This window comes from Choloepus didactylus, chromosome 7 (genome assembly GCF_015220235.1).
Source record: "Choloepus didactylus isolate mChoDid1 chromosome 7, mChoDid1.pri, whole genome shotgun sequence".
In the NCBI taxonomy this organism is placed as follows: domain Eukaryota; kingdom Metazoa; phylum Chordata; class Mammalia; order Pilosa; family Megalonychidae; genus Choloepus; species Choloepus didactylus.
Genome location: NC_051313.1, coordinates 31,305,415 through 31,330,360, shown reverse-complemented (window position 1 = coordinate 31,330,360; position 24,946 = coordinate 31,305,415). Strand labels below are relative to the sequence as shown.

At 36.8% G+C, this 24,946-nt stretch overlaps 1 protein-coding gene across 1 annotated transcript in view; it reads left to right on the top strand.

Annotated features, from left to right (window-relative positions):
* Positions 1-24,946, top strand: part of SLC35F1 (solute carrier family 35 member F1) — a 469,647-nt gene that overhangs the window by 282,903 nt on the left and 161,798 nt on the right. The window contains exon 2 of the mRNA XM_037844150.1: positions 1,457-1,632. Coding sequence (XP_037700078.1) covers positions 1,457-1,632 — 176 coding nt within the window. The remainder of the gene's footprint in view (positions 1-1,456; positions 1,633-24,946) is intronic.

Here is a 24,946-nt window from a genome sequence, read left to right as displayed (position 1 = left end):
CACCTCCCTTTTGGAGGAGCAGCTTGAAAGTAGATGGATGGGAGGAAATGTTAACCGCCATCTTTGCAGGCAGTCTATTGCTGGCGTTATGGGTCACTGAATTCTGTGGGAACCGTCGTAGGATTTTAAGCATAGGCCTGATGTTTCTAAATATATATTTTTAAAAATATGTCTTTTTTACTTCTTTATAGAGATTGAATTCAAAGGTCAGGGGCCCATATCCAGACTCAGTGCAACCAATGAGGAGCTAATACTAATATATTATGAGTGAACCTCACGATATTCTTCTCCAGTGGGCCCAGTTGCCTTGCCACAATTTTTCCTTCTCATGGGAAGGATATTGAATTAACAAAATGTGAATGATGTTTTTTTTAGAAAAAAAGATACCACTGAGGTACTGCCTGGGTCATTGCACCCTTTCCAGAGTGATGGGCTCACATCTGCCACATGGGAGGAAATACGTCGTGTAATTCCCACAGATCCTCTGCCTAAAGATTTTTTGTTTAGAAGTCCTGCTCTTTGCTTGCTTTATATTTGTGTTTCTATAAGTGAATCCAGAAAGTCAGATGGGACTTTCAGGGAGGGCAGAAGCCTGCTTTGTATTTCCAGGGGCACTTCCTGCCTCCAAATGTGGTTAAGTGTGTGTTTACATAAGACAATAAAGCCTGGGTGGGCATTTGTTTCCCTGTGCCAAGTGAACCCCTTAACTCTTCCCTCTCGTCCCCACTCCAGTGGTGTATAGGACGTGCCTATGGAAGAGCCACAGGAAATATTCACATAATCTGAAATGCTTTATTACACTACCTTGGTCACAGAATTTCTTTCATGAATAGCAATTTTAATGTGCAGGCACTTGTAACTTGAATAGAGGAGAGCAGAGACTAATGCTTACTAACTCTTTCTAGAGTGAACTGAGATCCAAAGTCTGGGAATAGACAAGACATGTTTTTCCTGGATTTCAGGGGTCTGCACAGCCCTCTCACCTAAATGTTCCTGGATCCAGGATTTGGTTTGTGAAGGAAATAGTCTCCCTTTACTGGAGGTGCGGGTGGAATATGGTCCCTTTTGGGCAGTATTCTGATCCCTCTCAGTGTTGCTAAACTCTTTGTTAATGCAATGGTGGGCATCAAGTTGGCGTTAATTTTCTGCACAGGCTCTGAGGTGCAGTGGCTAAAGGCTGGGTTCAATTAGAGAGATTTGGTCACAAGTCTGTTTTGCCGTTTCTTCACTGTGTGACCGTGGGAAAATTTCTTAACCCCTCCAAGCTGTGACTTCTTCCTCTGCAAAAACCTCAGTCATGATTTCACCTTCTACATAGGACTGCTGTGATGGATTAAAAGAAATAACGTTGATTGCACTTAGCCCAGTGCATGGCACAAGTGCTTACTACATTTTAACTGCTCTTGTTTTAATGGACTTCTTGCTGATCTTCGCTGTGTTTCTCTTTATTTCTCAGGGAGATGTTAATCTCGGTGGCTCTGGGCCAGGTGTTGTCCCTCCTTATTTGTGGAATTGGCTTGACCAGCAAGTACCTGTCAGAAGATTTCCATGCCAATACTCCCGTCTTCCAGAGTTTCCTCAATTACATCCTTCTCTTCTTGGTCTATACCACCACACTAGCCGTCAGACAAGGTAAGCATGCGGAAACACCAAGAATGTGGTTTGGTTTCTCCTTTAGAAACAGCTATAAGAATGATGAGCCACGACCAGGTAACTTTTTGTCTCTTATAGCATCCATAAAACAATTTGAAACTCCAAATCTCACTTTTCTGTTTTGCAGTGATACAACCAACAAAATGAATGAATAAATCACAAAGAAGCATAGATTGTGTGAATTCAGCAGGAAGTAGGAAATGCATGTATAGGCAGAAATGTACAGTTGCTCACTATTTGTATTCCTGTTAACCTTCCTTGGACATCTCAGTGAATCTAAATAGAGTGTTTTCCTAGAATCTTGAACAGGCCCAATGTAGCTGTCCTAAACAATGCTAGCTCCTGGAAATCCAAGGGAATCACAGACAAATAAATGGTCTTTGGGAAACTGACACAAGGAAGTAAACACAAATAACTGTAGTAATCACACAAGAAAAAAAAAACCTACACAAACAGTCAGGCGAGCTCTTCTATCTAAATGTAAAATAACTAAAGCAATAAAGCAAATCCTGACTGGCCACTCCAAGATTTAATGCAGGAAAAACTTTTAAAAGGACAATTGGTGCATATTCCTGGAGGCTACTCTTCAGAGCTTTATGACTACATCACTGAAGCTGGTGTAAAAATTTTTAATCTGTTGGCTCTAAAATAGCCAACAATTTTCCCCTAATAGCAGCTATCTGCTGTGAACTATACATTGAAAAATAATCATTAATAGCTTGGGATACAATTACATATCTTAATAATAAATAAGGATACTGGGTAGAGTACACATTAATCATAATCATATTTTATTACCTTTATAAGAACTATTAATCAGTGCTTAATTTTTGTACTACCTTATTTGGATTGGGTTCAAAATAATATTTCTTAATTTACAATGATTTGGCCAATACTAAATTTCATCTTTGAGGAGGAGATAAAAATGAACAAGTAGAAACTAAATTCCAGTTTAATTTTAGATTTGCTTTATAGTATTAGAGAAGCTAATGCCATTTACTTCTCAAAAATTGGTGTTATTGGTGTTCATTTATAAAATTTAACATCGGTTTTAAAAAATTTAACATTTAAATTACTTTGAAGAATAAAATTCCAACTAAAACCCAGGTGCTCAGACTACTGGAGAAGCCCAGCAAAAGTTATAGACACTGATACTCAGTTGTGTTTCCTTAGTGTGGTTTGCAAGCTGGTAATGTTGAATTATATCTAATGTGGTATCTAAAAGTTCTCCCCACAATTTTATCCTTGGCGCCTCAGTCCAGAGAAAGACTGAAGGAATGAGGAAATGGGGAAGGCATATAGTTAGAAATTCACTTATGAGAAACTATTAGCATGAGGAATGTATAGCTTGGACATTTCTAGAAAAGAGAGCTGTGCAGTTTGACTTAAAAATCCCTTGATGTATGCATAAATCAATATTAAAAGAACAGAATTATTTAGCCCAGTATGGATTATAATTAAGAATATTAAGAATAAATTAAGAACAATTTTGTAACATTCTAATATTATCCTCCTCCCCCAATTCATTGGAAAGTAGTGAATTTATCTTCTCAAATGGTCTATACTACTAGAGAAGACGTTGCAAGCAGTCTTTGTGGTCTTGTCTATCCTGTTTGACAGGCACCTAGAGATTTAATAATGACTTGCATCAGGAAAAACAAACAAACAAAAAAAAAATCAAGCCATTCTAAGAGGCAGAGAGAGTAATTTCATTGTTACAGGTAGAGACTAGAAAAGTTTAGAAATCTCAATGGAGAAAAAGACCCAAAGTTAATGACAATAATATTATCTTTTATTAAACCTTTATAATGTAACAGCCACTATATATGTGAATTATCTCTTTTATTCCTTCAAAACCAGAGGAAAGAAGTGTTATTATCCAAAATGTTATAAATGCAAAAACTGAAGCTCAGTCAGCCTCGGAAACCCACTCAAAGCTTTAGTATTAGGAATTGGGAGAGCTCAAGTGTGGTGAGGGTCCATCCTAAGCCAGGGCTCACGCTGCCTCCCACCCAAGGCTCAGGGGATGGGAGGCAAGAGGGGGGAGAAGGGAGGAGTGGGCACAGGAGACACTTTTCAACCAAAGGAGGGTTTTTTCCCTTGAATTTTGAAGCCGTAAATGAGAAACCAGCCCTGTGGTTGCAAAGTCTAGTGAGAAGCCAGGAGGCTATTTTCATAGACATTTTAGGGGGAAGTGGGTTAGGAGGGAGGCACAAATGGAAAGAGGCCAAGGACTGGGAACAGCACGACTTTGGAAAGAAAAGTCTGAAGGGAGCCTGAGAAAATTCTGACTCTCCATCCCAGACGGTGGGAGCTGGAATCAATTTCTAAAATACCCTATTTGGTGATTTTTACCATTCCTTCAAATTATCACTACGTTTGCTGGGGTATCTTTATTTGGGTGTTTATTTACTCAGAATATTTGTCTGTTTTAAGCTTCATCTTTAGAGGCTTTTATAGGCTGGCATTAAGCTAACATCTGGAAATCAACATAGTAATTACATTAATTTTGTAGAGGCTGATTCAGTACCATGTTCTGAGACTTAATACTCTCTTTACTCCTGCACCTCGAGATCTGGGAGGGAACAAACTACAGCAAGGAGAAGAAGGGAATGGAAGGTCTAGTGTGAGTAAGAAGAGGCTCTCTGATAGCCACAGTTTCTTCTCCTTCCTCGTGCTCCCCTGACTACTGTCCCCATAGGGCTGCAGGTTAGGGTTGAGCAAGGCACTGGTCTTCCTAATTCTTCTGGCACAGACAACACCTACTCTGCTGGGCCACCATATTAATTTGATGCCACTTTAAGAGCACATAACAGCAAGAAGTTAGACACAGCAATACGTTTTTAATCAACACTTTCTTTGTAAGTTTAATCACACAACTTCTAAAAAGTTATGAGCATCACATTTGAACACAATGTAATAAATTCAAGAAGCTCTCAAAGAGCATTGAGTAATATTATTACAAAACTTTGCCAAAAACTTGACTTCAAAGTTAATTTGAATTTTCCCCATCAAATTTGCATTGGACTAATGAAAAAAGAATTTGAAATTGCAGGTTCCAGTATAAGTTCCAGACTGGACATTTGAATGTGCCCCCTGTTTATTAGTTGATTCCTACAAGAATTCAGCTCCTGTCTCCTTAAAGAACCTGCTTCTTACTGGAAAATTTTAAAACTAGCCCTCTCCTTGGTTGCAGCTGGGTTTTCTTCCAGATAGGTTCTAAAATTCTTGCTGTTCATAACAAAGAATTTGAGTAATAGAGCTGTCTAGAAAAGTACTTCAGTAACTAGTTCCATTGACATTGTGTAAAGTTTGAGAATTTAGGTAAAATTTGGATAGCTATTACTTCAATAGGTTAATTGTCACCACTTTTGAGAAGTTGTTCAGGCAATTAAAATGTAATCACTGAAATGATGCCTAAAATCCAAACTCATTTGTACATAGAAAGAACAGCTTCGGGAATATAACTAAGAAGGTATCGTGAAGCTTCCAAAACCTTGTGGATTTGCATCGAAAATTCTCAAAAGATGAATTCCTCATTTCTCATCAAGAAAAAAAAAATGCAACATCAAACTTTTTGCCCATAAAGTTCTCTTACTGATTATTACAAGAATCTTGATGCTTTCCAGAACTACTTTCAGCAGTTTTTAAATAATAAATTCCTATGTTTCCTCTTTTGACAGTTTTTACCTTCAGAATATGTATACACCACAAAATTTTAAAATAGTAAATAAGTTCCTCCTCTTTTTCTTCTTCTGTCATTTTTCTCAATTCTTCTCCCTTTAATTCCTTTTCCTTTTCCCACAAACAATTTATTCACTGCTGGGGGTGGTAAGGATTGTAGAGCAATCCTTAAGTAAAGTAAAACAGGACATTGAGGTAATGAAAGCATGAATAGAATCAGAAGTGTCTGCTTCTTTTTTACATGCACAGCCTGAAATAAAATAAAATGTTGCTCTCATTGAGCAATATTAGAGTACAAACAACCTCAGTATTCCTGGTTATTGGTTCTACACATTTGCTTTTTCATTGAGAGGTATTTTTGTAAGTTATTCCAAATTTGAAAAAAAAAACAAGCTTCCAGCTAAAAGCAATTTAATGAGTATTGCATGAATTTTGCTTTCCAGAAAATTCTTGAAACATAGACATTAAAGTATTTATTGAATCATTTACATATTTCTTTGCATTAGTGTGCAAATGAAACAAGTCTCTAATAGTAGTAATAGAGCACTTATAAAAAAGAAAACTCACTATGTGTAATGATCCCTTTGATTTTTTTTCAAAGAGAGAGAGTACTGAAAAATAAACTGCATGCTTTACTCTTCATGAGAAATAGTCTCATTTTAAACATTAAATTCCAGAAGACAGAAATCCTAGAGTTCTAGTTTCAAATCTCAGGTCTAAAGGATGAGGCTGAAGAAAGGAAGTTAGCTCAGGTATTGCAAGCACTCACCCTCTCCCAGCCTCCTCTACCCCCCACCCCCTCCTCACCCAGAGCATTCAAGTAGGGCAGAAGAGATGAGATAAATATATAAAATGACAACCTTGTCTATACACAATAGTTGTACATAATGATGCAGTTCCGCAGCCCTGGCATTTTACATAAATATTCTTCACAGAGTTTGTACCGAAAAAGTATTCCTCCTTTGGGGGGGTGGAGGGGGTGGGTAGAGCAGAGCTGAGGAAGCATACATCAGAAGTTAATTGTTGCCTTTTCCAACCCAAGCCAGGCTTCATAGTTGTTCTCTGCAGAAACACTACACTTCCTACATTCAATTATTTAGGCTAAATTCTCAGTTACCATTAATGTAAGATTAAAAATATCTATGTTATTAAAAGAAATTAATAGAACTTCATAAGGAACAAAATAGGCCTTTCAGAGAGCTAAGGTACCTGACATTTCCCAGTATGTTGGGCCCTAGAGTCACCCGCATATCTTACTCCACAGTTCTATAAGTTCTGCTCTACCTCTGTGAATCTTCGCCCCCTGCCTCGTTGGAATTTCCTTTAAAGCTTAGCAAAAGTGCTCAAAAACACAGGCAAAAGCAGTGAAAAAAAGTTAAATTAGAACTTGAAATTTCTTCAGAGCAGAATCCTGAGTTCTATCCATACCCAGCTCGGTTTCCAATTCTCTAGATAACCTTGACTAAATCACTGAGGAGAAGGGACTGTTCGAGGGTTGGCAGGATAAGAAAGCACTTGGCAAACGTAAATACGGAATTATCATTCCCTAGGGAGTCATGGGCAAAATATTACTGTCACTTACCTAAGTCTGGTGAGGTAATATTCATTGGAGCCTCTCAAAAAGTCTCCCTGGTGGGAAATAACTTGGCAAACCATCATTCCTATTCCTTGTTGGTCACATTTATTTTTACTTCTAAGTATGATTGGAGTGCCTTAGCCCCCATTGTGTAGAGGGTTGCTCCTTGGGGATTTCTAAGATAAATCCTTGGGAGATACTCCATGGGAATCGTGTGTATGTTGCTGGGAAGGGGGAAGAGCAGGTTTGAGAGGGAAGAGCAGGTGTGAGCATATATCATGCTGTGAAGTTGATACAGAGAATAACAAGAGAAAATTAGAACCCAGTTCTAGCAAAACTACCTGCCAGTATGTGGCGCAACTGGAACTCGCATTCATTGTTGGTGGGAATGCCAAGTGGTACAGCCATTTTGGAAAACAGTTTGGTGGTTTCTTATAAAATTAAACATATACCTATCATGAAACCCAGCAATTGCACTCCTAGGTATTTATCCAAGAGAAATGAAAACATAACATCCACACAAAGAGGGGATACAAACGTCCATCACAGCTTTATTCATAATCACCCAAAATTGTTAACAACTCAAATACCCATCAAATGGTGAATGGATAAACAAGTTGTGGTAAATTCATTTAATGGAATGCCACTCAGCAATAAAAAGAAATGAACTGCTGATACACACCACAATATGGATACATCTCAAAAGCATTACGCTAAAATGCAAGAAGCCAGATACAAAACTTATATACTGTATGAATCCATTTCAGTGATGTTCTGGAAAAGGCAAAAACTACAAGGACATAAAATAGCTCAGTGGCTGCCAGAGTCTGGAGGTGGGGAGAAGAAGAGATTGACAGCAAAGAAGCATGAGGGAACTTTTTAGATTGATGGAAATTTTTGGTGTATCTTGATTGTTGAAGAGGTTACATCACTACATACACTTATCAAAACTCTTTGAACTATACATTTAAAAGGGGTGAATTTTATTGTATGTAAAGTATACTTCAACATAACTGACCAAATAAAGAAAGAAAAAGAAAATTAATTGGCTGTTTACTGTTATTCTCTGGTTACCACGATGAATGAATACTATTGGGCCCAGAGTTTCCTCTCTGTATAAGCTACTCCTTCAGTCACTTAAGGATATTAGGAAGCACCTTAAACTTCCTACTTCATTGTGACATCATTTTAGACTAGAACATTGAAGACAGTTTCCCAAAATGTACTTACTCCCAGGAACTTGCTCGTGTGATATGAACTGTTATTTATCAGAGTCATAATCCATTAAACATTGCATAAAACACACACATTCCAGAACATATGCAGGCTTACAGGGTGAATATGCACAAAACTGAGTCTCCCACAGTCTGTCAAACTGATAGTACCCACTAGTGCATATCCTATTTGTACTAATGTGTATGAATCTCAGATAGAGTGATAACCTTACACAGATCTCTCAGTATCACTTAGAACAATGAATGGCATTTAGATGGCAGGAAATTGGCATGAGTATGCAACACCACCCTCTCTTAATAAAAGCTTAAACCATCTTTTTATATAAACTTACACACACACACACACACACACACACACACAAACATACACACATGCAAACTATCCATCATCCTCCCTCATTCCCCAAATACTTCATTAATGGATGCCCTTCTGATTCTTTCATTTCAAACAGCTTGGGAGGGTTTGCTCTTTGGTTTATCTGGAGTCAGTGTTGACTGTTAATTCTGAAAATCTTTAAGCATTCATCTATCCATGCTGAGAGCTGGCATAGAGCAATACTCATTCCTGGCACGCAGCTCCGGCGTTCATGTGGGAGATTGAAGGGTGGTTACAAGATGATAACTGTATTGCCTGAAGGAGATAAGTCCCCTTCTGCCAAAATGGTGCTTTGTATGTAATTAATGTAAAAATTCAGAGAAATAGAGTTTATCCTTACAATCATCTTTCTCATTAAAAAAGAATCATAATGGAAGAATAAAGCAGTCCCTGCAGTGAATTGAATTGCTTTCTCTAAGTTTTCATTAAATCAAAGACTCGGCAGTTAGCCATCTTGCAGACACTGTTGCAGTCTGCTGCATGAGATATGCAGGGGTGGGGGGTGGGCGGGAAGAAGCAAACAATTTTTTCTCTTCTTCACAGGATTAGTGTGATTACTTTTAGATCAGAATTCACTGCCTACACATTTTTGGATCATCTGGTTGCACTGATTTCAATTTCTGAGATTTTAGAGGACTAAGAGGAGGATTGTGTAACTCACCGAAGTTTAATTGTGATGCTTGCAAATGGAGGGTTCTGACTATAATGGGAGTGACTGAGCCCCTTTAGCCACCTATATGGGAAAAACAGAAAAAAAAAAATAGCTTCCAAATAAAGAAAATATTATGAGAGTTTATGTTTCTGGCCACTTTTTAAAATATGGCTGACACGTTCTTCTTTCTAAGAAATAGCATAGTAGCACTTTCTTTTACCTTTAACTACCTAATTAGTCATTTTTAAGAAAATATCTATATTTAAGAATCATTTTTAGAAATTTTTGCTTAAGCCCACAAAATTAAAATATAACTTCAAATAATTGGGGTTGATACTTTTTCTGTTTCTCCATTTTATCAAAATTCAAGAGACAATGAGTCATCCTGATAAGTTTCCATAACTTGTCTGTACAATATTTCTTCAAGTGATAAGTCAGGATAATAATAATAACTGCTTTATGGGTTTCATGTGGATTGAATGAGGTGATGTTTGGAAGACACCTAACACAGGGAGCAGGCAAATAGAAATAGAAAGCATTCAGTAAATATGAGCTGCCATATCAGCATCAGATCTGTTTTTGAAATGTTCATTCTCCTGCCCACCAACTCTGAAGTTTTACATATCACTTTTAATGTGAATAAATTCAACCATAAGGGCCTGGAAATTCAATAGCCATATTCCAACATTTATGCTCTTCTCATGTCCTTGTATATCAGAGTGGACACTGGTTTGATTTGTAGAGGGATCCAAAAAAAGAAGAGTAGTAGCTTTATGTGCTTTCTTAACACTACTGTGGTCAATATGAGTGAAAGAACACCCTAAAATAATCATTATGCTTGTGTTTGACTACCTCTAAAATGTACTAGCTCTAGACCCCTGTCTTCCCTGTGTAGATGGAGGCCCTTCTGCCAGAGAAAGCCAAGCTGAGAGAAACAATGGGCACCCAGAATCTTTGTTCAGAAGGAGCCAGAGGCACTCTTGCACTTTCAGGTGTGGGAAAGAGAAGAGAGAGTTGCCAGGTTAAGAGAATAAACTATAGACCAGCACTTGCCCCAGAACTGAGGGAGTGTTTTGTTTTAGAATTTTGATTAGGACCATGAAATCTCCAAGTGGAATCCCTTCTCACCCTCTCTCCCCCACCCCCTTGCTTGTGTGTGTGTTTCCTATCTCCTGTTTTTTTCTCTTCACTGCAGCTTTTTTCTTCTCACAAAGTCTTAACTGATAAACAAATGGCAGAAATGGGAAGAAAAACATTTCCATTCCCTTTACTGAGACAAGACTGTCATTACAAATCCTGACTTTGCAGAGAAAATCCAGATTCAGTTTAAGCCATGGCTGCAAATAACCACTCCCTGCTCAAGAAAAGGCTCAGAGCAACGACACCAATTAAAATAAAGTATGTTGTAAACTAAGATTGATCACATTTTCGCCTGCATGTTTTTTCTTCCACAATGTGCACAATGCATCTGTGAACTGTAACCAACTGAATATGCATATGGAAAGCAAAGCAGATCTGAACCCTCTGGGAAGGTCATTCCCAATTCAGCCTGCTGACCCAGGTACATGACAGCTGGAGAAGTTAAGGGAATAGAAATTGTGGTTTGGCCAAAGCAAAGAAGGGATGGCATTTCTTTCCCTGAAAATTTCAGGGAAGGAATCAGTTCTCAGGAACCAGGCCATAGATGCTTTAGAAGACCCTACCATTCCAACAGATATGTTCTGACAAGGAGAATTGTGTCACTATTTCATAATCAAAACCCCAAGTCTCCATTAATTATTTGGACTAATCAGTGAGCAGCACAATACTTTAACATCATTCAAGAAGTCTATAAGCAGAGATCTAATCTTATTAACGAACTACTACAAGGACCAGAACTGTTTTGGGATGAACTCATTGAAAGGAATCTTGCTCCTATTTTTTAACAAGATAAGAACATTGTTTCTATTTTAAAGTAAAAAAATAAAATCAGGGAGAGTGACATCATCAAAAAATGGCAACTTAAGACATCCTCTGAGAAAACCTCCCCAGGGATTTAGTGAATAGAAGGCCACCCCCACTTGCTTAAAATTCTGGAGGACAGTAGAGACTAGAGAAAAACTCCACAAATGCTGAAGCAAAGAAAAAGAAAATATCAGATAGGAAATTGCCATCCCCAAATGCCATCCCACTCCCTCCCCTCACTCAGTTCCATGCAGCCTGGGAGTCCCTCAGAGACAGAGAGGACAGGACAGGATCCCTCCCTCCCACCATGGTCACAGACTTTAGGAACACTAGGAGGAGCTTGTTAGAGCCTCACTTATATCCAGGAACCAGGTCCTAAGTCCGTAGAAGCCCAGGGCAGAACACAGACCACATGAGAGAACCACATGCATAAAGGCCTCTAGGGGGAAAAAGAGAAGCCACAGCAGGAAAATGGTGCACTCACTCAATCCAGTTTCTGTTGGCTGGACCACCTAAATACAAATCGTATTTTTTGGAATGACCCACTTATTCATGCCATCTGGCTCTCTGGTGTGGAATCCCTAATGGGGAAGAAACCAGAAGTGGAAAACCCTCAAAAAGAGAAAAAAAAGGAGGGGGGGGGGGTTAAATTGAACTGCTGCAAGACAGGAGGTGCCCAGAACTGAAAACTGCAAATAAAATGGAGCACTGAGTGAGAGAGAATTTAAACAAATCTTAGGAGCTGGAGAAAAAATTGTGTACAAAACCAAAGAGAACAGATTTTTTAAGATTCCCAGAGAAGTAACAGAGGAAAGGAAGCTTGCTGAGGTGAAACAACTGCACATAAATGCAATCTCAAAGATTGTGCTGCATTTCTAGGGCAAGAACAAGATGAAAACGAGCTGAAAAAATAACAGTTAAACACAGGCTATTCTAAAGTTCTAGAATAAGGCATATTAAGCATCAAAGAAGAGCCTTAACACAAAGCCAATCAACAATGAAACTCTGGACAAGAGAGTAATTCAGAGTAAACTTATCAACATAATCAGATGGCTAGACATCAGTAAAAAATTATAAGCCATATTAAGTAACAGGAAGATATAACTTAGTCAAGGGAACAAACTAAAACTTCAGAAGAGACATAGAATTTGGAACAACTTATCAAAGAAGTTCAAACAAATCTAAATCAATTCAAGGAAATGAAGGAAAATCTAGCTAAAGAGATAAAAGATATTAGGAAGATATTGTGTGAACATAAAAAGAATTTGAAAGTGCAAATAGAAAAATAACAGAAATTATGGGGATGGAAGAGATTAAAAATACATTAGAGGCATACTATTTGAACAGGCAGTAGAAAGAATCAGCAAGCTAGAAGACAGGACAATCAGTGTTACAGGCAGAAAAACAAATAGAGGAAAGAATGGGAAAAAAATGAGCAGTGTCTCAGGGATCTGAGTAGTACCACAAAGCACACAAACATACATGTCATGGGTATCCCAGAAGGAGGAGAGAAGGGAATAGGAGCAGAAAAAATGTTTGAGGAAATAATGGCCAAAAATTTCCCAACTGTTATGAAAGAGATAAATATACATGTCAAATAAGTACAATGTACTCAAAACAGAATAAATCCGAGTAGAACTACCCTGAGAAACATACGAATCAGAATGTCAAATGCCAAAAGATAAAGAGAGAATTCTAAAAGAAGCAAGAGAAAAGCAATTCATCATACACAACTGATGCCAGATAAGACTCAGTGCCCATTTCTGATCAGAAACAAGGGAGGTGAGAAGGCAGTGCTATGATATACAGAAGGTACTGAAATAGAAAACCTGTCAACCAAAAATTCTTTATCCAGCAAAACTGTCTATCAAAAATGAGGGAGGGCAGTTTAAAATGTTCACAAATAAGCAGAAACTGCAGGAGTTCTACAACAGGAGACTTGCCCTACAAGAAATACTAAAGGGAGTTCTGCAAGTTGAACAGAAAAGGCAGGAAAGAATGGCTGGGAGTAGTGTGAAGAAATGAAGATTATCAGTAAGGGTAATGAAAAGGATAAAAAGGAGACAAAAAAGATATAACATATAAAACCCAAAAGATAAAATGGCTGAAGTAAGTACTGCCTTCACATTGATAACACTGAACGTTAATGGATTAAACTCAAAAGACACAGATTGGCAGAACAGAAAAAAAAAGCATGATCCAACTATATATTGTTTACAGGAGACCCACTTTAGACCCAAAGTCATAAATAGGTCGAAAGTGAAAGGCTGGAAAAAGATATTCCATGCAAATAGTAACCAAAAATGAGCTGGGATAGCTATATTAATAGCAGACAAAAAAGATTTTAAATGTAAGCTCTTCTAAGAGACAAAGAAGGACACTTTATATTAATAAAAGAGGCAATCCACCATGAAGAAGTAACAATTGTAAATAATCATGCACCTTAACATGGTGCCCCAAAAATACATGAAACAAATACTGGCAATAAGGAAGGGAGAAAGAGTCATTTCTACAATAGTAGGACATCTAGAAAGAGGATCAATAAGGAAACAGAGAACTTGAATAATAAGATGAATGAACTAGACCTAACAGACATATAGAGACATTGCACCCCAAAACAGCAGGATATACATTCTTCTCAAGTGTGCATGCATCATTCTCCAGAATAGACCATATGTTGGGTCACAAAACAAGTCTCAATAAATTTTACAAGAATGAAATTATACAAAGCACTCTCTCTGACCATAATGGAATGAAGCTCAAAATCAGTAACAGCCAGAAAACTGGAAAATCCACAAATATATGGAGGTTAAACAACACGCTCTTAAACAATCAGTGTATCAAAGAAGAAATTTCAAGGAAAATCAGTAAATACCTCAAGATGAATGAAAACAAAAACAACATATAAAAACTTATGGGATGCAGCAAAGGTAGGGTTGAGAGAGAAGGTTATAGCCCTAAAAACTTAGATTAAGAAAGAAGAAGAAAGACCTAAAATCAAAGACCTAACTGCACACCTGGAGGAACTAGAAAAAAGAACAGCAAACTAATCCCAAAGAAAGTAGAAGTAAATAAATAACAGAGATTAGAGCAGAAATCAGTGAAATTGAGAATTAAAAAAAAGAAAAATGATAAAGAGAATCAACATAACCAAAAGTTGGTTCTGTGAGAGGTTCAATAACATTGACACATCCTTAGCTAGACAAAGAAAAAAAGAGAGAAGATGCAAATAAAATCAGAAGTGAGAGGAGGGACATTACTACTGACCCCACAGAAATAAAAGGGTCTTAAGAGGATACTATGAATAACTATATGCCAACAAATTAGACAACCTAGATTAAATGGAAAAATTCCTAGAAACACACAAAAAACCTACACTGACTATAGAATAAATAGAGACCAATTGTAAGTAGAGACCAAATCGGTTATCAAAACTTCCCAAAACAGAAAAGCCCAGGACCAGATGGCTTTACAGGTGAATTCTACCAGTCATTACAAGAAGAATTAATACCAATCCTTCTCAAACTCTTACAAAAAACTGAAGAGGAGAGAACACTACCTAACTCATTCTATGAGGTCAACATCACCCTCATACTAAAGCTAGATAAAGATACTACAAGAAAAGAAAATTACAGACCAATTTCTCTTATGAAAATAGATGCAAACATCATCAAAAAATACCTGCAAATAAAATCCAACAGCACATTAAAAGAATTATACACCAAAATTAAGTGGGTCTTGTCCCAGGTATGCAAGGGTGGAGCAATAGAAGAAAATCAATTAATTTAATACACTACATTAACAAAAGAAAGGAAAAAAACCATGTGATCCTCTCAATTGATGCAGAAAAGGCATTTGGCAAATTCCAACATCCTTTCTTGATAAAAAGACTTCAAAAAATAGGAATAAAAGGAGACTTCTTCAACATGATAGAGGGCATATATAAAAAGCCCACAGCTAACATTGTACTCAATGACAAAAGACTGAAAGCTTTACCTCTAAGACCTAGAACAAGATAAGTATGCCAGCTGTCACCATTGGTATTCAATATTGTGCTGGAAGTTCTAGCCAGAGCAGTTAGGCAAGATAAAGAAATTAAAGGCTTCCAAATTGGAAAGGAAGAAATAAAACTTTCAATATTTGCAAATGACATGATCCTATGTATAGAAAGTCCCAAAAAATCTACAACAAAGCTGCTAGAGCTATTAAACAAGTTCGGCAAAGTGGCAGTTTACAAGATCAACATGCAAAAATGAGTAGTGTTTCTATACACTAGTAATGTGCAATCTGAGAAGGAAATAAAGAAAAAAATTCCATTTACAATAGCAACTAAAAAATCAAATATCTAGGAATGAATTTAAACAGGGATTTAAAGACTTGAACACAAACTACTAAATATTGCTAAAAGAAATCAAAGAAGACCTTAATAAATGGAAGAACATTCTGATCCATCAATTGGAAGACTAAATATCATTAAGAAGTCAATTCTACCCAAATTGATTTACAGATTCAATGCAATCCCAATCAAAATTCTAACAGCCTACTGTTGAAAAGCTAATTATCAAATTCATTTGGAAGGGTAAGAGGCCCCAAATAGCCAAAAACATTTTGAAAAAGAAGAACAAAGTTGGAGGACTCACACTTCCTGGTCTTAAAGAATATTAAAAAGTAATAGTGGTCAGAACAGTATGGTGCTGGCACAAAGATGGCTATATTGACCAATGGAATCAAATTGAAAGTTTAGAAATGGACCCTCCCATTTACAGCCAATTGATTTTTCACAGAGTTGCCAAGTCCACTCAATTGGGAAAGAATAATTTCTTCAAAAAGTGGTTGTTGGGACAACTGGATATCCATATGCAAAAGAATGAAAGAGGGCCACTACCTCACACCATATACAAAAATTGAAAGAGAATCCCTATCTCGTGACATATACAAATATTAACTCAAAATGAATCAAAGACCTAACTATAAGAACCAGAACTCTATAACTCCTAGAAGAAAACATAGGGAAGCATCTTTGAGATCTTGTGGTAGGCACTGGTATCCTAGATTTTACACCCAAAGCACAAGCAACAAAAGGAAAAATGGATAAATGGGATCTCATCAAAATTAAAAACTTTTGTGCATCAAAGAAATTTGTCACAAACATGAAAAGACAACCTATTCAATAGGAGAAAATATTTGTAAACCACATATCCAAGAAGGGTTTAATATCCAGAATGTATAAAGAAATCCTATAATTCAACATAAAAAAGACAAACAATTCCATTTAAAAATGGGCAAAAGACTTGAATAGACATTTCCCCAAAGAGGAAATACAGATGGCTAAAGAGCACATGAAAAGATGCTCAACATCACTAGCTGTTAGGGAAACGCAAACCAAAACCACGGATATCATTTCACACCCACTAGAATGGCCACTATTAAAAAAACAGAAAACTACAAGTGTGGGAGAAGTTGTGGAGAACTAGAAACACACATTCATTGCTGGTGGGAATGTAATATGGTGCAGCTGCTGTGGAAGACAGTTTAGCAGTTCCTCAGAATGCTAAGTACAGAATTGCCTCATGATCCAACAATCCCGCTACTAGGTGTATACCCAGAAGAACTGAAATCAGGGTCTCGAACAGATATTTGCACACTGATGTTCATTGAGGCATTCACAATTGCCAAAAGCTGGAAGCAACCCTCGTGTCCACCAACTAACGAATGTCTAAATAAAATGTCCTTTACACATACAGTGAAATATTATTCAGCCATAAAAAGGAATGAAGTCCTAATGCATGTGACAACATGGATGAACCTTGTGGACTTCATGTTGGGTGAAATAAGCCAGACACAAAAGGACAAATATTCTATGATCTCACTGATATGAACTAATTATAATGAGCAAACTCATAGAGTTAGAATCTAGAACATAGGTTACCAGGAGATAGATTGTGGTTAGAGAATGGGGTGTTGATGCTTAACTTATACAGAATTTCTATTTAGATTGATGGTAAGGATTTGGAAATGGATGGTGGTGATGGTAGCACATTATTGTGAATATAATCAACAACACTGAACTATATAGGTGAATGTGGTTAAAAGGAGAAACTTTAGGAAGTATATATTACTAGAATAAAAATTAAAGGATAAAATATAGGACTGTACATCTCAGTGAGCCGTATTTTATCGATGGACTATAGTGATACTATTAAGTGTAAGAATGCTTTCATGAATTATAACAAATGTATGATACTAATACAAGATGTTAAAAATAGGGTAGTATATGGGGAAAATATACCTAATATAAATTATGAATGACAGATAATAGTACAATTTTAATAATCTTTCATCAATTGTAACAAAGGTAACTACTGTTAAAAAAAATAGTACTATTATAAATAAAGTACTGTTACCGATTCTAACAAAAGTTCCACACCAGTGCAAGGTGTTCGAGGTGGGGTGGTATATGGGAATCCTGAATCTTATGCATGATTGTTTTGTAAACCCACAACTTCTCTAACAAAATATTAAAACATTTTAAAAAACAAACACTTCCCATAGTCACTTCATCACTTGTTATCACGTCATCATTTGAATTCTCTGTATAACTATCACCACCATTTGATTAAAAAAAAAAAAAAAAGCAGTGTGGAGAAGAAAAGCATTAAAATAATATGAGATGTAAAAGAGCTGCAAAATGCCCTGAGAGAACACAAAACCTTGGAGGAAAAAAGTCAGGGAAGTGGCCCCCGGCATATCATCCTATAGCTGAGAATGGACCATGGCCACACTTTCGTAGATCATGGAGTGTTAACTCAGCCACTGTTCAGGAGGAAGAGCACGCTGCAGACAAACTCAGTGGACTACTAGGGCTCACCAAATTCAAAGCAGCAGATTCTGTACCTACAAGCACATTTCAACTTTTGGCTTAGTGGATGTCATTTGCTGAGGTCGAAATTTCCAGCTGTGCAAGTGTTAAACTCGGGAGCATTATAGCACAGCTTTGAGCAAGCTATGGATTTTTAAACTTTTGTTAGACTAAAAGAAACTAAGATCATTCAGAAGTAAGCAAATAACTCAATTTCTAAAAATAAAGTTAAGGAACTTGGTAAGTAACTTCTTTTAAACAGAGAAACGCATGGGCAGAACTTATGTGACATAAGGTAGAAGTTTCTGCACTGTTAAAAAATAGTAAGTTATTTACTATATGGGAACTTAATAGCTCTCAATCCCTCATTCTGTTTATTTGGTGTCAGATATGTAGAGTAGACTAGACAACTGAGAGGAAAATTGTTGATAAATATGTTCCTCTATCAGAGTATTTGTAAACTGCAGTAGTCAACTTGGTAAGCAAGCCAAGAATGCCACCTCATCTCCAGCATACAGAGTTTTACAGTTTTAGTTCTGCCCATGGTTACACAATACAGAACATTCCAGAGGGCTATGACCTGATTACATCTTATCTAAAATTTCAGTCCTCTTACCTTCCTTGGTCATTCATTTATTCCTCCTTCCTTTCTCCCATCCTTTCTCCCTTCCTTCCTTCCTTCCTTCCATTTCATTCATTAATTCAACAAATGCTTTTTGAAAGCCTTCATCTGTCAAGGCACTGTGCTACCAGGTGTGAAGGATACTAAATTGAGTAAAGACGGTCTCCCTAAATCCCGCTTCCCCCAAAGCTCACAAAAAAGGGAGGAAGAATGACAAGTAAAAGAGTCCCTGCAATTGCATGAGCACAGATTTCGGGGCCTCCCTTTCCCTTATCTCCCCCAAACTTTTATTGGAAAGGCAGTGACTTCTCCTCTTCCATCCACCTCACTACTCTTTTCTCTTTGCAGTGTCCAATCCTTCTCTGCTTCATTCTCTGAACCAAAATAACGTCTTTTAACAAGGATTCAAAGAAGCTCAAAATCAAGATACCAGGATGTTGCTCTTACTGCTTTCTAATTAGCCTGTCTACTTGAGGAAAGAAGGCCAAAGATACAATATTCTGATTTTTGTTCTCTGAGCTTAGTGTCTTCTAAAGTGCAAGCCAAGTTGCCTTGGACTTCAAATGGGAGACTTTCATCCTAATAGAAAAAAAAAAAAAACTTACTATTTTAGGTACTAATTTTCCTAAGGAATATCTTTGGTTATATCTATCTGTCTCTCTCTCTTTCTCTCTCTATATACATCATTATTGCTAAACTGAAAGAACCTCATTAATCGCTTCATATAAAACTTCCAATTAAAATCAATCAAGTTTGGTTGAGAGCTAAAATAAATTTAAATAAATTTTCTTTATTTTGAAGAACTAAATCTTCTAAGACCTTTGTTAGACTGCTTCTAAGGCAGATGGCCACTTTGTAAATACTGCTAAATACTAGAAAAGAATCATAGAAAGCCAAGAGACTCAGACAATGTTTGATGTGAGAAAATTGCAATCATTTTCAAATGGTTACAAACAAACTTGTAGATAAATCTTTGAATATACGTGAGCATATCTTGCAGTTTTGATTTCTAAAAAGTTATATGAGCCAGGGGGCATTTTAAATGTTGGTAAATACCACCAAATTTCCTCCCCCAAAAGCCATTACCAATTCAAAAAACCTACCAACAATATTTGAGAGTCCTCATTTCCCCACTTCTTTATCAACATTGGATATTATCAGTAATATTTTTGTCTGTATGAAAAATGAAAAATAGCTCATTGTTTTAAATTTCATTTCCTTGATTACCAGTGAAGTGCACATCCTGCCATACATTTATTGGCAAGATGAAATAAATTTTAAATCCCAAAATAAAAATGTGAAATGAGAATGATCCCTCGCACAGTCTGTTCTTGGTATCAGAGGATGTCCCAGGGGCTCCTTTCCTTCTTTCTTTCATTCAGTCTCTTGTTTTCATCTCATGAATTAGTGCTAAGAAGGGTAAACAAACGAACCCCGTGATGTCTTCCTCTGGAAGAACGCCATTGCCAGAGCATTAGAGTAATAATACAGAAATTTATATCATCCATAAACCTTTTTATAGTAATGTAATGAGTAGGGCAATTAATACTCCCCAAGCCTAGCTTTCTATATTGCTGTAAACACAGCTTGTGATCACATGAATGACATCAGTAATAATCCTTTAGGGCATCATGTAAACCCAAACACTTGTATCAGTTTAGCTAGAATTTAATCAGAATCTCCATTGAAACAACAACAACAACAACATTCTTATGCTTAGAAGGCAGAATACAAGGAAAGGATTGGAGAGAAATAGAAAAAATTTGGCTGATATCATTGCAGGGTTGTGCCCATCACCCAAATATATCCTGCCTATTTCTAGAACTCAGTATTTGCATATGGTTTTACATATGGTGTCATTTACATATGGTTTTCTGCACTCTTGTGGCATTTTAATTAATGTCTATTACAAAAAATGAAGTGGATTTGTTAATATATATGCCTCTTGTATCTTCTTCAGAAAATAACGAATGTGACATGGCAGTAGGTTCCAGTAAACCCAAATCAGGGTAATTTAGCAGTGTGGTTTAGGTGACTGCTGTGGGAATCAGGATGCTAAAATTACATTCAAGGATGGGCGCCACTCTGGTTTATGTTTCTTCCCTAAACAGGTCACCTTAATATCTCTGTGGCTCAGATTTCATGGCTGAAAAAATGAGGACAGTGGTCAAATAATATTCATTTATCTACATACATAGATCATTGTATGTCCCCAGAGATACAAATTGGTAACTTGGAGGGTTTCATTAAAATGTTAATCTATTTGATGATATTTGAGAGTTAGTTTTGAATTATATGTGGCTTCTGTAGGGCCAGCTATTAATTTACTTAAGCTAGAGCTGTGAATAAAACTAGCTGTACTCTAATATGAGTAAGATTTTCTGAAGCAAATGGTGAAAAGTCAGTTCTTACAGTTTGGATGATAGTTAACAAGGAGATGAGAACAATTAAATGAGGGAGAAGGAAATAGTGCAGTGTGTTTGTTTGATTTTATGATCACACAATGCAGCACTTCAAGCACTACCCAAGGGAGAAAGGGAAAGAAAATGAGCATATACTACACAGCTACATCATCTTTAGGCTCCACAACAATCCTATAGGTCATTTTACAGATGAAGAAACTGGGTATTCTGGTTTCCCAATATTGTCGTTATGCAAAATACCAGAAATGGATTGGCTTTTATAAAGGAGGTTTATTTGGTTACACGGTTACAATCTTAAGGCCATAAATTGTCCAAGGTAATGCATCAACAATTGGATACCTTCACTGGAGAATGGCCAATGGCATCTGGAAAACCTCTGTTACTTGGGAAGGCACATGGCTGGCATCTGCTCTGGAATTCTGGTTTCAAAATGGCTTATTCCCAGGACGTTCCTCTCTAGGCTGCAGCTCCTCTTCAGAATGTCTCAGTTGCTCTTGGGGCGTTTGTCCTGTGTTAGCTTCTCTGGAGCAAAAGTCTGCTTTCAAAGGCTGTCTCCAAAATATCTTTGTAAGCTGCAGCTTCTCTTTCAGCTCCCGTGTGTTCTTCAAAGTGTCCCTCTTGGCTGTAGCAAGCTCACTTCTTCTGTCTGAACTTATATAGTGCTCTAGTAAACTAATCAAGGCCCGCACTGAATGGGCGGGTCCACACCTCCATGGAAAGCATTCAGAGTCATCACCTACAGTTGGGTGGGTCGCATCTCCATGGAAGCACTCAATCATAGAATTGCAATCTAACCAACGCCAATACATCTGCCCACACAAGATTGCGTCAAAGACAATGGTGTTTTGGGGGTACACGATACACTCAAACCGGCACACTGGTGTTAGGTCGGAGACGTTCAGGAATCCACACAATGCAGCGAGTCAAAGTTTAAGTATAAAGTTTAAGATTTATTAGAGGAAGAAAGCAGGTGGGAGCCAGCAAAAAGAAAGAAAGAAAGATAATGGCTCCAGCTCTCTGAGAGCAGCATTTTTTAATGAGAAAAGGAACCCACGTTGGGTAGGGTGTCTGCTGTGGTGTTCTGTGCCTCGATTGGGTGAGTGCTTATCTAGTTTTGGGCTGATTGGTTCGTAGAGTTCTGAGACAATATTCTTTTTAGGAAAGCAGCTGCGTTATCTAACTAGGGAGAGCAGGCCTTTTTGGTTGTTCATCTTATGAACCTATCTGAGCTTGCCTTACCTGCCTTTGAGGACCACTGTGGCTAGAACAGCCTTGAACAGCTTTCAGCAGCCTTCATTCTTTAGTTTATGGGGCACCTGTTTTCTGTGAGATAAGCTGCGGGGCCCCTGGGTCAGAAAGTCCTTCTACATGTTAGTTTCTTCTTCTGGGATCTAATATTCCTGCTTTTTGCTTTTAATAAAATTGGCAAAAGTCTGGGCTGTATTAGGGTTAAGGCTTTAACTTAGCTCAAGGCTGCTTTTTGCAGGGAGCTAGGGCGTCATTCTTTTCTTTAACTGCTTCTGGCTAGGCGGGGTCATAGTTGGGGGTAGTTGCCTTGAACTAAGCTTTAGCATTATTAAATTGATGTTTGGATATCTTCTGCTGGAACCAGCTGGTAGTGAGGCCCTTCTTGCGGCAGGAGCAGACCTTCAAATCTTTGTTGTAGCAGGAGCATGTTTTTGGAATTTTGCTGGTAAGTTACAGCTGCTATTCACCTATTGATAAATTTAATTAGACATTGTAAGAGGCAGGGAGCAAAAAGGAAATTAATATAATGATAATTACTGGCCCCATAAGGGGGAGTAGAATAGCTTGTAGAGGCATAGAAAAGAATGAAAGAAAATTTGAGAGAAAGTTTTATTGAATATTGCATAGAAAAGAATGAAGGAAAATTTGAGAGAAAGTTTTGTTGAATATTTCTTACTTACTCAGACTTACTTAGCAATTAAATCCTCTTTTTTATGAGACATTGTCTTATTCTTAAGAAATGGTCTCTTGTGAGCATCTCTTATAAAAGGGAAAGTGGGCAGAGGTTTTTTTCTTGTAACTGCTTTTTGCTGAGCAAGGGTGAAAAGGTTTTTGTATTAATTTAGATGTTTTGTACATAAACTCACAGATACAGTATAGGCAACAACAAGATAAGCAAATGACAAGCAGAATAAAAACTATGGTAATAAGGGCTATTTTCTTTTTTATAGTAAATTTATTAACCACTTAGAAAATGCATATAGTTTATTATAATTTTAATATTATTATTATTTTACATATGATTTAATATTGAAGATATTTGGTATATATGTGTAGCACTGAATGCTAATGAATGCTCAAGTTTTTCTTTAGCTGTATTGGGTGTTAAGTTTACAATACCATACATGCCGTCCCCTTACAGGAGTAGACTTTGGTGTTAATTATGTTTTTAGGTTTCAAACACATCATACTGGCAGTTACAGCTCTGGGAGGTATCTTCTTTATCCAGTTGTAGTGCAGCATCGTTGGTCTTCTGGGAAACAGGACGGTGGGCTTTAGGGTTCCACTGGGCTGTTTTATAGCATCCTCTGGCACTATGCAGCAGAGCCAGTTTGGAGGCAGTGTCCACTGAAAAGCTAAAGTAATTGAGTCTTTTCTGGTAGGCAGAGGCAAAGGTGTTTGTAGTAAAAGGTGTTTGCAGTAACAGTATGTTTCTGTCTACTTTTGGAGCACGTCCATGTGATGTGGTTGACACCCTTATAGCTTTAGGGACCACAGAAATGGGTCTTACCAATAACTCTGATGGGGAGAGAGCATGCAGGCACAGTACTTGGAGCTTGGTTTAAATGTGCAAGCACTTCAATTAAAATAGAGGTCTAGTTTTTCTTTACATTTTTACTAGGGTTATGTTAGATAATGGGTAGAAAATAATTTATATACTTGCCTTGCTTCTTTTTAAAAGTGTTTCTTTGCTGTTGTTGAAGATGAAGCTTTGATTTGTAGCTAACTGCAAGCACTTTTAGAAAAGTATTAGAGTAAAACAATGTAACTTACAAGGAAATTTGGCTGTTTTTGTGACAGATAACACTTTAAAAATAACTGAAATTATAACTAGCAATACTACGTATTTGTTTGATGCTATGCACATCAGTAACCCAAAGGTTAGAAGTTTTTAATTTTTATAACATTGTCTAAACATTTCTTGTGCAACTTATAACATATTACGTGAATTTAATCATTTTTTAATAGTTTATATATTTTTTCAAGGTGAAAAAACAAATTCTTTGTAATTGTTGGGAATAAAAAGATATTCTTTAAGATTTGACCTTGAGAAAGTAAAATGTTAAAAGTTAATAGGTTTGAAGCAGTATTTTTTTTAATTTAATTAATTACTTGGCAAAATATTCTTATTATTTTTAATGTAGTTTGCTAACTTAATACTGTTAATACTTGAGGTTTGATGACAAGTTGAATTGAAGATATTTTCTCTATATACATTTATTTGAGGCATGGATAGCTTAGAAAACAAATAATATTTTTATACATTTACAAAGTTTTATTTAGTATAAAATGAGTAAACATAGTTTTATTTACTGGCTAAACAAGGCTGTTAAAGGGACTTTGTGTTTGTGTTACAGGTTTGTTTGTTACACTTTAAACCTATGGTTTTTATTAGAAAAGTCCTGAGCTTTATCAGGTTGTCGTTTAGCCAGTTTGCGTTTTGTTAAGTAACCTCCCATTCAAATAAGAGTATAGTATAGGGACAGAGAATAATTTAAAAGTAAAGAGTGCTTAATAAAAGAATTTAAATAAACGATCAAGGACATAATAATGATAACATAAAGTGCAAGAAGTTATTTTGATAAAAGAGACTATTTGCATCCTACACTGATTACTTAGAAAAACACTTTTACAATCTTTTATCAAGAAATAACACCTCAATAATTTAAGGAAG